The sequence below is a fragment of the Bison bison genome, unplaced genomic scaffold (assembly GCF_000754665.1).
Source record: "Bison bison bison isolate TAMUID 2011002044 unplaced genomic scaffold, Bison_UMD1.0 scf7180017864370, whole genome shotgun sequence".
Taxonomy (NCBI): domain Eukaryota; kingdom Metazoa; phylum Chordata; class Mammalia; order Artiodactyla; family Bovidae; genus Bison; species Bison bison.
Genome location: NW_011494942.1, coordinates 12,500,602 through 12,518,765, shown reverse-complemented (window position 1 = coordinate 12,518,765; position 18,164 = coordinate 12,500,602). Strand labels below are relative to the sequence as shown.

General features: G+C 41.8%; 1 protein-coding gene across 1 annotated transcript in view; it reads right to left on the bottom strand.

Moving 5' to 3' along the window:
- Positions 1 to 18,164, bottom strand: part of ARNTL2 (aryl hydrocarbon receptor nuclear translocator-like 2) — a 65,021-nt gene that overhangs the window by 43,730 nt on the left and 3,127 nt on the right. Inside the window, exons 2-4 of the mRNA XM_010856015.1 lie at positions 16,543 to 16,644; positions 9,786 to 9,827; positions 3,349 to 3,506 (exon numbers count right to left, since the gene is read on the bottom strand). Of these exons, the coding sequence (XP_010854317.1) occupies positions 3,349 to 3,506; positions 9,786 to 9,827; positions 16,543 to 16,644 (302 nt within the window). The remainder of the gene's footprint in view (positions 1 to 3,348; positions 3,507 to 9,785; positions 9,828 to 16,542; positions 16,645 to 18,164) is intronic.

The following is an 18,164-nucleotide window of genomic DNA, read 5'->3' as shown; positions in this document are numbered from 1 at the left end:
CCTCAAAGAATCTCCCCACATGACTTCTTGTTATTATTATTATTGTTATCAGTCCCCAGGAGACTTGTAGGAGGGAATTGAGCAAAGGCTAAAGATGCAGACCTGAGTGCTCGGCTGGCACAGGAATAAATCAGTGTGAGCGAGGCAGTGACACTTGCAGGCTGGCTTGAAGCCAGGTTGGCAGAATTGTGCTGAGGTAACCTGGTCAGTGTCAGTCGGCCAGAGTGGGTGAGCCCTGGCTAAATAGATGAGTGAGGACGTGAGGACATGACAGTGAGGCAAAGACGGCAGTCAGTGTAGAGCTGAAGTTAGGGTGAAGTGAACTAACAATGTATGGTGAACTAACAATGTATGGTGTGCGATTCTGTACTCCTGCCATCGGGCAGCGACAAATTTGATTCTCAGATTCTAGTGGCAAAAACAAATGCAGAACATGATGACTTACTTTTACTAAGTTCTTCATTGTCATTTATTGTCATTTTATTTTATTGTGTTCTTCATCGTCATTTGTCATTTTATTTTATTGTGTTCTTCATCATCATTGAAAATGACAATATGACAGTAATAATGACAATGATCATTATCATGATAAGGATAAATAAGGATCAATATGACAATAACAACTCTTCTTCTTCATCCTCGGACCACCACCTCCACCATTAAGAAACACTGTGCTCAAGGACGTCCCTGAGGACCTGCCTCAGGGAAAGGAAAGGCTACCCACTCCAGTATTCTTGCCTGAAGAATTCCATGGAGCCTGGTAGGCTACAGTCCATGGGGTTGCAAAGAGTCCAACATGGCTGAGAGACTAACATACACACACATGGAAATGTAGAACTGCTGGGACATACCAGTCTATGAGCATTTTCCCCTTAATTAATTGTGCTGTATTTTACAATGGATAGGGAAAGGGAATACTTGCCCTTTCCCCAGATAATTTGAGATGCACTGCTGTAGAATGTAGAGAAAAAAAAATCATTTCACATCCTCTGTCTTCAGAGTAATTATCTGTAGACCATCCACATGCAACCCTCTCATGGCATCTAGGCATTTTGGGGATGGAATTGGGGTACCCTCTGGCCAGAGCACTGGAATGAAGCCCCAGCTGCTCTATGTCATCTCATCCATGGGTAGCACTAAGGTCTGATGAGGATAAGACCATCTCATTTCAGTTTACAAGGACCAATGGTGAAATCTATGCTATGTTCCAAAGAACCCCATCTGGATTTAGACAGGGTTTCCTCCTTACTGAGCTTGCCCTGCAGCACATCCCATGCATACTTCCACGTATCATTAATCACACTGGGTGTTAATAATCTCTCCCTGGGTCTATTCCTTATCCACGACGCACCCCCCGCCCCCAGCACAGAGACCTTGCCTCCTTCATTTGCCTAACCCCAGCACAGAACAAGAACTCAGCTGATGCTCAGTGCATACGTATTGAATTAGGTTGCTGATTCATAGCTTTTCCCTCAGGTCCTCCTCCCTCAGAAAGCCGTGAATGTGAAAACTGTTGGATAATTTTAGGGTTGCAATCAAATGACCTCAGTTGAACCTGCTCATGTTCATTGCTAACAGATTTAAGAGAAATATTCACACAACTTATGCAAGGCCTAGTTGTGAATAAAAGAGAATCTTCTTTCACAATGGGCTGTTATGAACAAAAGACCACCAATCGTGCTCCCAGAAGGAGGCCTGCCAGGCAGTCCCCCAACCCCAGGCCTGCTGTGCATTCTGTACTGAAGGGATCGAGAGCTGTACTTGCTTTCCCCACAGCCTGCTCTCCAGATCTACTTGTGCTCGGTGGGAGTGCACAAGCCAGTTTTTTACCATCTGCAGAGATTTAAGGAAGGTGCTTTAAGGCACAACTTGCACAAACTACTATTAAATAGCCCTGTAATAGCTGTCTCTAGTTTTACTTCCTAATTTGTAGATGTCCCTTCCTCCTCCAATCTGAGATCTGTCAGGATTTTTTGGTTCATTATGAAGTAAGATCCTCTTGGTCTGGGCTCCAGTTTGCACGTGGAATCCAGGTAACATCACTCTCCTCTAAGCCACTTTAAGTCAACTTTCAAAATCTGTGTTTTGGCCACAGAACTTCCTTCTCCCTGAAACAGACTGTCCTTTTCCTGGCATGCAGTTCAGGACAGAATCTAAATAAGACTGTTGCCTTTCCTTTGCTTATTCCTTTTTAATACTTTTTGAGCAAGATTTCACTATAATCTTTCAGATCTTTACAAAACCGAGCCTTCAGAGTCTCCTCTATAGTCTGCAGAAAACTCACTGCCCAGGTCTTCAGACTGTATCAAAATGAATTCATGTCACCAATATTCTTGTATCTAAAACCCCAGTCTATTTCCATCGTTCTGTCCCTCAAGTTGGACCGGGTTTGTTCCCAAACCAGATGTGATTTTAACTACACAGGTACACAGAATGTTTATTACACTTAGATCTAAAATTCAAGTTCAGGGCTTCCCTGGCTCAGTGGTAATCCACCTGCCAATGCAGGAGACATGAGTTCGATCCCTGACCCAGGAAGATCCCCCATGCCACAGAGCTGCCAAGCCCGTGCACCACAACTGTTGAGCCTGTGCTCTGAGCCTGGGAGCCACAACTACAGAGCCCATGTGCCACAGCTACCGCAAGCCTCGTGCCCTCAACAAGAGAAGCCTCCTCAGTGAGAAACCTGCTCACCACAGCTAGAGAAAAGCCCACACAGCAACAAAGACCCAGCATGGCCAAAAGTACACAAATAAGTAAATAAAATTATTTTTTTGAGTTCGAAGTCAGAAATGATCATGCATACCTCAATCCTCATCAGCTGAGGACCTCCTTCACCCAATATGTAAGACTATCTTGGTTTATGTGAGACTATATTAGTAAGTGGAGACACTAATAGTAAGGCATGATGCATTTTCAGGTACTACTTACAAGTCTGAATGAAGTTTTAAGAGAAATTGATGAGCTTAAAGAGTTTTTCTTTTCTAATAATGGAAATCTGACAATAACTTTAAATTATCATAACTAAATATTTCAGAACTTCTAAACTAGGTATGCATGACAAGTATCATCACCTTAATATTATACCTGGGAAGACAAGTAAAAATGTAAAGACTTTTCAAGTTCACAGAGTAAACCTAAGATGAAGAGTTCAGTGAAACCAACTTTTCTGACATCCAAGTTAGTATTTTCTCCACCTATGGAATATGGATGAGCATCAAAATGAATATCCATGAAGCTGAAAGACACATTTGTATAAAATCTCAGTAGCCTAAAACAACAAACCAGGGACCTCAATTACAGGGGAGACTTTACAAACCCGAGTGTGGAGGCCGTCTTCCAACTCACCTTTTAAAGATCTCAAGTGTTGAACAGCCAGTCTTAAAACTGTCAGTTTGTCCAGTTTCCGGGCCATAGGACTGCACTGAGGGATCATCGTAGACAGTTTTCCAATCAGGTTGTTCATTTTATCTCTCCTCCGCTTTTCAGTTTGGCTATGAGCTTCTCTAAGAAGGAGAAAGCGCCTCTGTTATATTTAACATTCAGCAGACACTCAGGGACCCCAGGGGCACTAGCAGGAGCCTGGGTGGGGCCGGCAAGCTCCCGCTGTTCGTCCTCCTGACTTTGACCCTGCAGATGGCATTCAGGGATGAGGCAGGACGGGCTGCGACAGGAGTGGCGTTGTTCACACTGTTTTTACCAGCCTCCACCTCCTGCCCCTACCCCCATTGCACTACCCTTGCTCCTTCCCTTCTGATCTTAGTCCCTGAAATCTGCAAGTAATAAGATTTCCCACCCTAGTATTCTTGCCTGGAGAATCCCAAGGACAGAGGAGCCTGGCAAGCTATGGCCCACAGGGTCGCATGACTGAAGTTGGACATAGGATCGAACACGACTGAAGTGACTTAGCACATGAGAGGTGAGGTGGATTTCTTTTTTCCACTTCCCTCTTAGAGGAAGAGATATGCGTGTATGCGTGTGTGCACAGTTATGCCTAACTCTTTGTGCCCCCATGGACTGTAGCCCGCTGGGCTCCTCTGTCCATGGGATTTCCCAGGCAAGAATACTAGAGTGGGTTGCCATGCCTTCTGCAGGGATCTTCCCAACCAGAGGATCAAACCCGAGTCTCCTGCATCTCCTGCATTGGCAGGCAAACTCTTTACTACTGCACCACCCAGGAAGCCCCTGAGAAAGAGATGTGTTGCCTTCTATTCAAAGCTAACTTCTCTGGTCTTCCCTTGAACAGTAACCAGCATCTTGAGCTCATTCTCTTTCACAACTCCTTCTACAGGTCAATAAATGGGCTCAAATCTCTTCCCTTTAGGGGGAAAAATTTTTTTCCCTAAATCTAGAGATTTTTTCCCCCTTCCCTCTTCCCTCCTTGGCCAGCTTCCTGAGGCTGTCATCTCACTCAACCTTCCACTTCCCAGGCGTCTCTCCATCTATTAAAGCAACCTCCCACAGCCCCCACTCCACTAAAACTACTCTAGCAGAAGTCATCCGCATCTTATGCAACCCCAGCTGTTCCCCGCCTTACACTGGACACTGATGGCATTTTTCAGTCTTCGTTGGCTTCTGCTCCTCCATCCTCCCGCCTCAGCTCTTCCTCTGTCCTTCAGTACTGGTACCCTGAGATCCCTTACTTGGCACTACTCGTTCTTCCCCCTATAGCTTCACCCTGAGAGATCCCATTCTCTCAGAAGGCTTTACAGCAACTCATAAGCTACTTAACCATTTAATCCCTATCTCATTCATACCTCATCCAATTCCAGACCTTCAGAACTAGAAGGATGCATATCAGTGATTCAAAGCACCCTAAAACTCAACAAATCCCAAACTGAATGCGTTCTTTGCAACTGGCCTCATTTTAATTCTTCCTCTGCCAGCCCTGATTACTCCTTTTCCTTTTATAGGGCTTATCTTGATTGGTGACACCACTGGACTCATGCTAGACCTTTTATCCTTCTTCACCTGGAAGAACCAAATAATCACAAACTCCTATAAATTCTTGTTTTAAAATGATTTCTTAAAGGTGTCTTTTGCTTCTCTCCATCCACCTGTTACTGTCTTAGTGTTAGTCATTCAGTTGTGTCCAAGTCTTCGTGACCCCATGGACTGTAGCCTGCCAGGCTCCTCTGTTCATGGAATTCTCCAGGCAAGAATACGGAAATGGGTAGCCATTTCCTTATCCAGGGGATCTTCCTGACCCAGGGATCAAACCCATGTCTTCTGCACTGGCAGATGGATTATTTACAACTGTGCCACTTGGGAAGCTCCATGATACTCATTGCACAACCCCTAAAAGCCTTTGAATTGATATTACTGCTTCTTCAAGTATCTTCCTTATCTACTCTATCCTACCCATGACTTCCAGAATTATTGTTTTAAAATAAAATCATCTAATCCCATTGCATAAGGGATGCTAGCATGCATTTTCACTGCCAAAGAGGAAAGTCCAGACTCCCTAATGACATCCCAGTGTTCTCATGACCTGGCTCATGCCTTCATCTCTGGTTTCACCTCTCCATTCCTTCGCCCTACAGGTCTGGGTGTTGTAGAGCAGCAGTGCCAGATAACTTTCTATCCTCCAACACATGAAGTCAGCTCCCATGTCCTCTATGTCTTGCACTCTTCTAGGATTAGAATGTCCTTCCTCCCTATATTCCTCGAAGAAAATCCTAGTCCCGCTTCAAAACCCAGGTGACTTATTTCTCCGGGAAGCTCTCTTTAACATCCCTCTCAAAGCCACCTCAGTACTTTGTTTCATCAAATATACCACTACCACATTTCATCAAGTCTAAGACACCATCAGCTGTAAGATGCACCATTATCTACTGCATCACAAAGATGGAAAAATGCTCTCAATAAACAGGAAGATAACGATGATAAGACATGTTTCACAGGTGATAAGATGTGAGGGGTGGGTGTATATCTTTGATTTCAAGAATTAGGTTATTCTACTTTTGACATTTTACTGTGAATATTTGTCTGTTTCTCCTACAACACACAGATCGTGGCAATTCCAGAATTTCTACATAAGAAAAGTTTGGGGGAAGTCAATCTAATGGGAAAGGGGAAAAATAGGAGATTTGTCCTTATCTATTTTTAGAGACTTTAAATGAAGGAGTGGGAGGAAGGGGAGAAGCACTGATGGAGCTAACAACCTCCTTGTGCACTGCCCCCCAAAAAACCATTCACCTTTGTCCAATGCCTGGAACAAAGGACATGCTTTGGGATGAACAGGATGGCATTCAAATTAAAGGGAAAGTGAAAATGAAGTTGCTCACTCGTGTCCTACCAGGCTTCTCCGTCCATGGGATTTTCCAGGCAAGAGTACCAGAGTGGGTTGCCATTTCCTTTTCCTGGGGATCTTCCCAACCCAGGGATTGAACCTGGGTCTCCTACATTGCAGGCAGATGCTTTACCCTCTGAGCCACCAGGGAAGCTGCATTCAAATTAAATGTAGACAACTATGAGCAAGCAAATTGATCCTCAGACTGTGCTCCCCAAAGTCTGAAACTTTGGAAGGGGTCTTGGGAGTCATGTGGAGGAAAGCAGAAATGAAGGACTCCTGGAGTGGGGGTGGGGGTATGATAGAGCTGCTGTAAGAATTCATTAAGCAAAGGGTTCTGCAGCTTTAAAAATAAAGTTGGCTCATGCATGCATTCATTCACCTGTACATAAATAGATGTACTTAGCATACGTGAATGCATATGTGAATGGATAACTACTACTTCAAATGCCATCCTGTTCATCCCAAAGCATGTACTTTGTTCCAGGCATTAGCCAAAGAATGGTCTTTTTGAGGAGGGTGGGGGGTTGTCAGCTCCATCAGTGCTTCTCCCCTTCCTTTCACTCCTTCATCTAAAGTCTCTAAAAATAGATCAGGACAAATCTCTTATTTTTCCCCTTTTCCATTAGAGTGACTTCCCCAAACTTTTCTTATATAGAAACTCTGGAGTTGCCATGATATCTGTGTTATAGGAGAAACAGACAAATGTTCACAGTAAAGTATCAAAAGTAGAATAACCTAATTCTTGAAATCAAAGATATACACCCACCCCAACATTTTATCATCTGTGAAACATATAGGGCTCCCCTGATCGCTCAGTTGGTAAAGAATCCGCCTGCAATGCAGGAGACTCTGGTTCCATTCCTGGGTTGGGAAGATCCACTGGAGAAGGGGAAGGCTACCCACTCCAGCATTCCTGCCTGGAAAATCCCATGGATGGAGATGCCTGGCAGGCTACAGTCCATGGATTCGCAAAGAGTCAGACACGACTGAATGACTTTCACTTTCACTCGTACTATGGTCTGCTGTTGTTAGTCACTAAGTTGTGTCCAACTCTTTGCAACCCCATAGTCTATAGCATGGTTTTCCCTCATAGCTCAGTTGGTAAAGAATCTGCCTACAATGCAGGAGATTCCTGGGTCAGGAAGATCTCCTAGGGAAGGAAATGGCAACCCACTCCAGTATTCTTGCCTGGAGAATCCATGAACAGAGGAGTCTGGCAAGCTACAGTCCTTGGGATCGCAAGAGACTTAGAGACTTAAGTGAGAGACTACAGTACATCAGGCTCATCTGTCCTCCACTATCTCCCAGAGTTTGTTCAAATTCATGTCCATTGAGTCAGTGATGCTATCTAATCATCTCACCCTCTGTCACCCCCATCTTCTCCTGCCTTCAATCTTTCCCAGCATCAGGGTTTGTTTTTTTTTTTCTCCCCAGTGAATCAGATCTTCCCATCAAGTGGCCAAAGTACTGGAGTTTCAGCTTCAGCATCAGTCCTTCCAATGAATAATCAGGGTGGATTTCCTTTAGGATTGACTGGTTTGATCTCCTTAGAGTCCAAGGGACTCTCAAGTTAGGTCCTTACTGTTTCTGTCCTTTATCATGTCCATCCTTGCATGAAATGGTCCCTTGACAGCTCCAGTTTTCTTAAAGAGATTGCTAGTCTTTCCATTCTGTTGTTTTCCTCTTATTTCTTTGCATTGTTCATTTAAGAAGGCCTTTTTGTCTCTCCTAGCTATTGTCTGGAACTCTGCATTCAGTTGAGTATACCTTTCCTTTTCTCCTTTGCCTTTCACTTCTCTTCTCTCCTGTTGGGGCATAGACTTGGATTACTGTGATGGTGAATGGTTTGCTTAGAAATGAACTGAGATCATTCTGTCGTTTCTGAGATTGCATCCAGATATTGCATTTCAGACACTTTTGTTGACAATGAGGGCCACTCCATTTCTTCTAAACGATTTTTCCCCATAGTAGTATACATAAGGGTCGTCTGAATTAAATCCACCCTTATATATATAAGGGTCATCTGAATTAAATTCTCATGCTTTTTAGTTCACTGTTTCCTAAGATGTCAGTGTTCATTCAATCTTGCTATCTCCTGCTTGACCACATCCAATTTACCTTGATTCATGGACCTAACATTCCAGATTCCTATGCAATATTGTAATTTATAGCATCGGACTTTACTTTTATCACCAGATACATCCACAACTGAGCATCGTTTCCACTTGGCCCAACTTGCTTTATTCTTTGTGGAACTACTAGTAATTGCTCTCTGCTCTTCCCCAGTAGCGTACTGGACACCTACCAACCTGTGGGGCTCATCTTCTGGTGTCATATCTTTTTGCTTTTCCATACTGTTCATGGGGTTCTCTAGGCAAGAATACTGGAGTGGGTTGCCATTTCCTCCTCCAGTGGACCATGTTTCATCAGAATTCTTCACCATGACCCATTCTCTTGGGTGGCCCTACATGGCACCGTTCATAGTTTCACTGAGTTATGCAAGTACCTTCACCATGTGAGGTTGTGATCAATAAAGGGGATACGATGGTCTATTCAAGAACAATTTTTATATTAAAGATTTATGTTTTAAAAATGTAATAGTTATCCTCTAAGGTGAAGAATGTTCACCTCTTCTTTCTAACAGTATTACCTGTTAACACAGACAGTAGCAGTAGACAGAGCTGCCTGATTCCAGGAACATACAGCAGAAGTGTCTTCTCTTAGATCCAGGATTTGAGGGAGATGAGAACTGATGAGAACAGTTTTCATCAGTTGGAAATAAGGAATGGTGGTGCTGGGAGCCAGGAAACAGAGAGGAAGGTGAGATAGCCAGTTTTTGAATAAGGTACTTTACTTGAAGGGGGTGCACTTGAAAAGATTTCTTGGAGAATTTTATTAAAGAAAGGTATATCTACCCAGAGAACAGTTTTCTGCTTAATAATTTATCAGGGCTCTGGCTCCTAATCCTGTGATTAGGAGGATTTTGTACCATGTCACTTTGAACCATGTCAGTGTTTCATAAAGTCTTATTTAAAAAAAAAAAAAAGAATAAATGGAGAAAAAGCAAAACTGAGATCTGGCCATGTTGCCAGAGGTAGAAAAATATTTGTTGATGTTGAAAGAATATGATGAAACAATTGACAGAATTTATGACGATGGAATCCTAATAATCAGAAGCTCCTTGTAAGTAATTCTGATTTGCTATTGGATGAATTAGGTTTTCTCTAGTACTTCAAGGAAATAATAGTTGTTTTTAATAAATAGCTATTCTAAGAAAAATTTAAAGACACATAAGCCAAAATGTTATCCAAGTAGATAGAGAAAAAAGGTATAAGGTATATGATGATCACTACATCTCAGAGCAGAACAGATGAGAAAAACCTAATATTCATGAATCTATTCTATCTTGACATCACTGTTTGCTTCAGCTGATGGTCTGCATATGTGACCTTCCCCACCCACCATACACCCTCTCAATGGTTCATTGTACCTGAAGGACTTAATTTTTACTTGTTGTTCACCATCTTCCATTCTTCAAAAAAGCAAGATAAAGTATCAAACTACAAGAAACAGATCTTCAGTAATTCTTGAGAAATAAATGTGAGATTAAGTTCAATCATCCTAATTCCTATTAAGTCTTTAGTTATACATGCTACCTGAGCTCCTAATTGAAATGATCAGTATTGTCTGGGTGAGCTGCTCTTGTACCAAAGCTGACAGGTACCTCATCTCCATCAGGTAACAATAACTATGTGAAGCAACAGTGAATAATAATTGCTGCTCTGTTTAGAAATCATGCCATGCCAATCTTGAAAAGGAGTGCATTCATAGAAATAACATTAAATAAAATAGCAATTTTTAAAACAATGGATGGCTTAGCCAAAAATGTTGTAATAGCTCTATTACATAGACTGAAAATTTATTAAAACTCTAAGACCTTTAATTTTGTCTGAAAATTCATCTAGACAATAAGAAATAATTTTGAAAACTGGAAACTGATTACTTGCCAATCATATTAATTTTCACATTAGTATATGCCTTAGCAGAAAATTCTAAATGTATATATGTGTGTATATAAATATTTGTATATATATACTTACATACAGGTACATATATGGCAGTGTATTTATTCATTCAGAATGTAGTCACCAGACCACTACCAAAGTGATGGTGATAAAATACTTTCCACATTAAAAAATCATGCAGGCTGAGTAGTTTTTATTCAAATATGTGTTTTAAAATATATATTCCCAAGTATATTAATTTTTGAAAGGGCACTTAAAAAATTCACAGTAAAGCTTCCATAATCTCATCTGGAAATAATTACAATCAACATATTAGTGGGTCTCCCCTACACGTCTTTCGTAGTGATGCATCTGTGTGCGTGCTTAGTTGCTCAGTCGTGTCTGATTCTTTGTGACCCCATGGACTGTAGCCTGCCAAGTTCTTCTGTCCATGAGATTCTCCAGGCAAGAATACTGGAGTGGGTTGCCATGATCTTCTCCAGGGGGATCTCCCTGACCCAGGGATCGAACCTGCATCTCTTGAGTCTCCTGCATTGGCAGGTGGATTCTTTATTACTGAGTCACCTGGGAAGCCCAGCCATCTATCTAGATACATAAAAACAGCTTTGACTATTTAATTTAGTCATGGGGGTGGGGGGGAGTTGTGGAGCATGGAGGGTATTTATATAGATTTGTGTTCTATATTGTGTACATATTGATATAAATATATAAAATAAAATTCAGATGACAGTGTAAAATTTTTCATGTCTTGTCTGATTCACTTAACACTATAACATAAATATTTTCTCCTAGCTTTAAATATTCTTGAAGAACATAATTTTTAATGACTAAATAGTGGCCTGTTGGTTAGCTATGCTATAATTTATTTAATAATTTTATATTACTAGCTATCTCAATATTCTAATTTTTCAATATTATAAATAGTGTGCCTAATACCACTGTGGTCCATGCATCTTCGATTATCCTCCTAGGATAAAACTTTGGTAGTCAGTCTTATCTGACTCTTGGCAACCCCATGCAGTGTAGCCTGCCAGGATCCTCTGTCCGTGGGATTCTCCAGGAAAGAATACTGGAGTTTGTAACCATTCCCTTCTCTGAGGTATCTTCCCAATCCAGGAATGGAACTCAGTTCTCCCACATTGCAGGCAGATTCTTCACTGTCTGAGCCACCAGGGTAAACCTTCAGATGTACAATGTATGGATAACTACTTTAAGGCTTCTGACTCATGTTGCCAAGTTTCCCTCTTTTAGAAGACTCAACAATGATCATTTTCTAGACTTTGAAAAGAGTTTGATCTACCTGTGAACTATTTTATTCATATGATGTATTTTATTTGAGGTTTCAATAATATTTTCCAGCTTAAAAAAGATAATACATACTGTATAGAAGACTTAATAAAATTTATGAAGAGACGCATATAAATGTTCCAAATTAAAAAGGACCACTAAGATAAAAGCTTAATCAAAAAGCTTTTGATTTTCCTTAGCACTGTCTAAACAAATAGCTTTGATGACACTTTATCAAAAGTACTTTCACATGTGTTATTTGATTCTGACAGCATTTAAGAATCATGTAGTTATTCAGTTCAGTTCCGTTCAGTCACTCAGTCATGTCCGACTCTTTGCGACCCCATGGACTGCAGCACACCAGGCCTCCCTGTCCATCACCCACTCCTGGAGTTTACTCAATCTCATGTCCATTCAGTCGGTGATGCCATCCTTTGCCATCCCCTTCTCCTCCCACCTTCAATCATTCCCAGCATCAGGGTCTTTTCCAATGAGTGAGTTCTTCACATCAGGTGGCTGAAGCATTGGACTTTCAGCTTCAGCATCAGTCCTTCCAATGAATACTCAGGACTGACTTCCATGTAGTTATTACTCTCCCCATTTTACAGATGAAGGAATTAAGGCCCAATAAGGTTACTGCTCAAGGTCATAGACCTAACAGGAGGCCAGTGAAGCTTATTCTATGTAGGCTCATGTGCCTTTCTCTATGCCTCTCTCATTATCAGCCTGCTCTGTGGTATAAAATTAAACAGCCTTTTTGAAGCAATAGAGAGTGTTAGATTAAGTCAGCTTTTTTTCCCCCTCTCTTTTCTGCCTGACTTCACATCTAAGGATTAAAGTAGAGAATAATGATATAGGATGAATGATTTTCTTCCTAATGACCTGGAATTATATACACATATGCATATGTGCTCAGTTGCTCAGTTAAGTCCTACTCTTTGCGACCCCATGGACTGTTGCCCACCAGACTCCTCTGTCCATGGGATTTCCCAGGCAAGAATACTGGAGTAGCTTGCCATTTTCTTCTCCAGGGGATTTTTCAGATCCATGGATTGAACCCATGTCTCCTGCATTGGCAAATGGATTCTTTACCACGAAGCCACCTGGGAATCCCCATATATAGATATGCTGCTGCTTAGTTGCTTCAGTTGTGTCCAGCTCTGTGCGACCCTGTGGACTGCAGCCCGCCAGGCTCCTCTGTCCACGGGATTCTCCAGGCAAGAATACTAGAGTGGGTTTCCATGCCCCATCCAGGGGATCTTCCTGACTCAGGGATCGAACCCGAGTCTCCTGCATTGCAGGCAGATTCTTTACTGCTGAGCCATCAGGAAAGCCCCATATATAGATATATATTACTTCAATTTCAAAAGGTAAAGTTTAACTGTTTTAAATCATGCTTTTGCTTTTATTATACATATCTTAGCAAATTAACTCACTGACTAAATTTGCCTCCTTGATGAAATCCAAACCGACTGTACTTAAGAAATCAAAATATACTTTAACGGTCCTGTGCAGAACAGAAAAAAGGCACGATCTCATTAGTCAAACAGTTCATTCCTTTGCAACATGAACCTAGACAATTAGTAAATTTGCTCTTTGTATGTTTTCCTCATGCTGGCATTTGGTCTATAGTAAAGATATTTTTACTTATGAATTTTAATAAGCTCACTGATATTAATAACATTCACATTACTCAGATGCATTTTCTTAGTGTAGCTTCTTATACTAAGTAATATAACTTTTTCAAAACACAGTGGAGGTGTCCTTGAAAACCACTTTCTCTGCATTTTGAATGAAATGTAGGCCCTCCTCATAAATCAAGCAAAAACAAATGAAATTGGAAGCAAATACGGTCAAAACAACTCCTCCGATTTGCTCCTTTCCATGCCTTTCTCATTTTTGAAACTTTCTTCCTTTCCCTTCTGCAATGCCATGCTCATTTTACAGCCCATCTCCTCACATTTTGGGTAGGCGCCCTCCTCCCTGAGCCTCCCCCATCTTTCCTGCACCCATACGTGCATCCATGCCAGTCACCGCTCTTATTCCTTTAGACATTAACAATGTCTGAATCTCCATCTCCAGGCCATGCCTCCACTCTGAGTTCCAGACCCTTATATCCAACGGCCTACTTAAAGATTCCCATAAATGTCACATTCTCCTTGTAGCCAAAACTGAATTCATCATCTTCCCCTCAATATCAATGAGTGAAATACCATCCTCCATCCATGTCCAAGTCAGAAAATTTGGATGCTTCTTAAATTCTTACTCTTCCTCATGAACAAGAGTGAATCTTAGAGATTCTCTCTTCTGAATGTGTCATAACGTGTCCCTCCCTCTCCAGGCCCTTCCTGCCCAGGCTACTGTCTTGGACCAGTGCTCAGAAAACCTATTCCCCAGCAATCGTCTCTCTGCTGTTTTCTCTGCCTGATGGATTTTCCTCTGTCAGCCCATCCTCCATACTGTTTCCTGAGTGCTCCTTTAAAAATACAAATCTGTACCACTTCACACTTACTAGGATAGCTTTTTTTTTTTAATGGAAAATAACAAGTGTCAGCAAGGATATGCAGAAATTGGATCCCTCACACATTTCTGGTGGGAATGTAAAATGGTGAAGGTACTGTGGAAAAAACAGTTTGGTGGTTCCTCAAAAAATTCTAAACATAGAATTACCACCTGACCCAGCAATTCGACTTGTAGGTATATAATCAAAAGAACTGCAAATTGAAAGCAGAGACTCAGATACTCATGCACCAACATTCACAGCAGTATTATTCACAACAGCCAAAAAGTGGGAACAACCCAAATGCCACCAACAAATGAATGGATAAATAGGATGTGGCATATATATACAATGGAATATGATTCAGACATAAAAAATACTGAAGTTCTGCTACATCGCTACAATGAAGGTGAAACTTAAAAACACTACACTAAGTGAAATAAGCCAGAGATAAAAGGACAAATACTATATGATTCCACTTAGATGACATATCTAGAATAGGCATATTCTCAGAGCTAGAAAGTAGGCTAGAGGTTACCAGGGGCCATGGAAAGGAAGGAAGAACCATTGTTTCATGGGTACAGTGTTTCCGACTGGGGTGATAGAGAAGTTTTAGAAATAGACAGTGGTGATGATTGTACAACATTGTGAATGTAATTAATGCCACTGAATTGTACACTTAAAAATGGTTAAAATGTCAAATTTTATGTTACATATATTTTACTACAATAAAAAAGCTTTTTCAAAAGTGCTGCTAAGTCACTTCAGTCGTGTCTGACTCTGTGCAACCCCATAGACGGTAGCCCACCAGGCTCCCCCGTCCCTGGGATTCTCCAGGCAAGAACACTGGAGTGGGTTGCCATTTCCTTCTTCAATGCATGAAAGTGAAAAGTAAAAGTGAAGTCGCTCAGTCGTGTCTGACTCTGTGCGACCCCATAGACGGTAGCCCACCAGGCTCCCCCGTCCCTGGGATTCTCCAGGCAAGAACACTGGAGTGGGTTGCCATTTCCTTCTTCAATGCATGAAAGTGAAAAGTAAAAGTGAAGTCGCTCAGTCGTGTCTGACTCTTCGCGACCCCATGGACTGAAGCCTACCAGGCTCCTCCATCCATGGGATTTTCCAGGCAAGGGTACTGGAATGGGATGCAATTGCCTTCTTCTCCTTTGCACTTTAAAAGCACAAAGGTAAACAAAAGTTTTAGAAATGTAATCTGATCAAGTTCTCAAAATGCCTCCATTTTCCTTATTGCATTTAAGACACTTTCCAGGCTTTCCTGATGGCTCAGACAGTAAAGAATCTGCCTGCAATGCAGGAGACCCCACTTCAATCCCTCAGTCGGGAAGATCCTCTGGAGAAGGGAATGGCAACCCACTCCAGTATTCTTGCCTGGAGAATGCCAAGGACAGAGGAGCCTGGTGGCTACAGGCCATGGGGTTGCAAAGAGTCGGACACGACTTAGCGACTAACACTTTCATTTTACTTTTTAGTTTCTTTAGCAGACATTCATAACCTAGTCCAAATTTATCCCTCAAGCCTCACAGCTTACCCACCTCCTGGTGTGTCCTCTGGTCTACTGTGACAATTACTTGTTTCCTGATCAGCAGTGCGCTGCTTCATACTCTATGCTTCTGCAGAGTGGTTCCTACTGCCTGAAATACCTTCTCTACTTCTGCTCTGAATGGCTCATACCCATTTTTCATTCAAAACTTAGCTGCTGTCAACGTTTCCAGGAAGCTGTTCTTCTGATCTCATTATTATCTAAACACCCAATTTGCCTTGCTGCCATAATACCTAGGGTCCCTCTTATGGAAATCATCATGATATGTAATAATTCTTTGTATCTTTCCCATTTGTATAAATTTATTGTGCCTTATATATGTCTTCCTCCTCGTCTACTGGATATCACGTTCTTCAATTCAATTCAGTCGCTCAGTCATGTCTGACCCTTTGCGACCCCATGGACTGCAGCACACAGTAGATATGTTGTAGATACTCAATAAATGTTTAATGTAGACATCACATTGTAGATACTCAATAAATGTTTAATGATTGCATTCCAAGGAATCTTCATCAATGACCCTTTTAAAGAAGCAGCACTCCATTCAAATCCAACGGTGCTGCAGAAAGGGTGAAACTTCTCGCACATTCTCTTCTGTTCAAAAATATCCAGTGTTTGGAGGCTGCACCAATGAAATCAACCTCATGCTGAGTCTCTGGCAAGGATGCTGCACATCAGTACTTTGTAAAATTCATGAAGCATTTTGACATCCCTTATTTCATTAGAATGGAAAATGGTGAGATGAAAGAAGGATTGGGGCAGAATGGAGAAGTTCTGGGATAGATAATGAGCAAATCAGGGGTGTACACTCACTTTCTGCTGCCACTCTATGTGCTCTTCAAGTAGAAATTATGTCATGTGAGAGTCCAGTACTTACCTGCTGCAACTGAATGCTGACATTTCTACCCTTGTTGAAAAGAGACAGGTAAAGGGATTCTGAGAAAGTTTTTCCATCACTTTTTCTTTCATGATTCCTGACCTGGAAGGGAAGAGGCCTTGGGTCATCCCTACCAGATATGCTGGAAAATTGGACAGCATGGCTGTCTTCATGTGCTAGAAACACCCTCCCCTGTCCAGCTGCAGACAGACAGGAAGTAGGGTGTAAATGGGAAACCACTACACTGACAATTAGGCATTTCAACTAGCTGGATAATGTTGGGCGAGATACTTGATGTTTCTGAGTTGTAGCTGCTTCATTTTCTAAAATGTGTGTAATAAATAATCTTTAGGGTTGCCTTCTGCCAGAAAGCCATTATCTGTCAGTATATTGTCACTATGTTTTCTAGGGCTTCAAAATCAATGCAGATGGTGACTGCAGCCATGAAATTAAAAGATGCTTGCTCCTTGGAAGAAAAGCTATGACAAATTTAGACTATATTAAAAAGCAGAGACTTTGCCAACAAAGGTTCATATAGTCAAAGCTATGGTTTGTTCCAGTAGTCATGCATGGATGTGAGAGTTGGACCACAAAAGAAAGGTAAGCACCAACGAATTGATGCTTTTGAACTGTGATGTTGGAGAAGACTCTTGAGAGTCCCTTGGACAGGAGATCCAACCAGTCAATCCTAAAGGAAATCCACCCTGAATATTCATTGGAAGGATTGATGCTGAAGCTGAAACTCCAATACTTTGGCCACTTGATATGAAGAACTGACTCATTAGAAAAGACCTTGATGCTGGTAATGATTGAAGGTAGGAGGAGAAGGGGACGACAGAGGATAAGTCGGCTGGATGTCATCACCAACTCAATGGACATGAGTTTGAGCAAGCTCCCAGTACTGCTGATGGACAGGGAATCCTGGCATGCTGCAGTCCATGGAGTTGCAAAGAGTCAAACACAACTGAGTGACTGAATTGAACTGATATTTCTAGTATTTCCCTTGTCACTGCCCTCATTTTTCCATTCACTCTCAAAACCACTGTAAGGTCTCACCATGTCCCCTTGGGACATGTGTGACACAAGTTCTATTGTGTGACTCTAGTTCCCACTTGAAAGTCATATTCTTATTTAAACATTAAGAAAGAACAATGGTACTTATGATTCTAAGGAAAAAAGAAGAAAATAAAAAGGACTAACAGTCATTTCTAGCTCAAAGTGAATGAGGACTGTATGCATGCTAAGTCTCTCTAGTCATATCTGACTCTGCGATGCTATGGACCATAGCCCACCAGGCTCCTCTGTCCATGGGATTCTCCAGGCAAGAATACTGGAGTGGGTTGCCATTTCCTTCTCCAGGGGATCTTCCTGACCCAGGGATCGAACCTGCATCTCTTACGTCTCCTGCACTGGCAGGCAGGTTCTTTTACCACTAGGACCACCTGGGAAGCCCAGAGCCACCTGGGAATGGGACTACCACCTGATAATTAAGGATGTAGAACAGCAAACAGTTCTACGTAGACTGTCACTTGATCAACTGTTCAGTTCAGTTTAGTCGCTCAGTCGTGTCCGACTCTTTGCGACCCCATGAATCGCAGCACACCAAGCCTCCCTGTCCATCA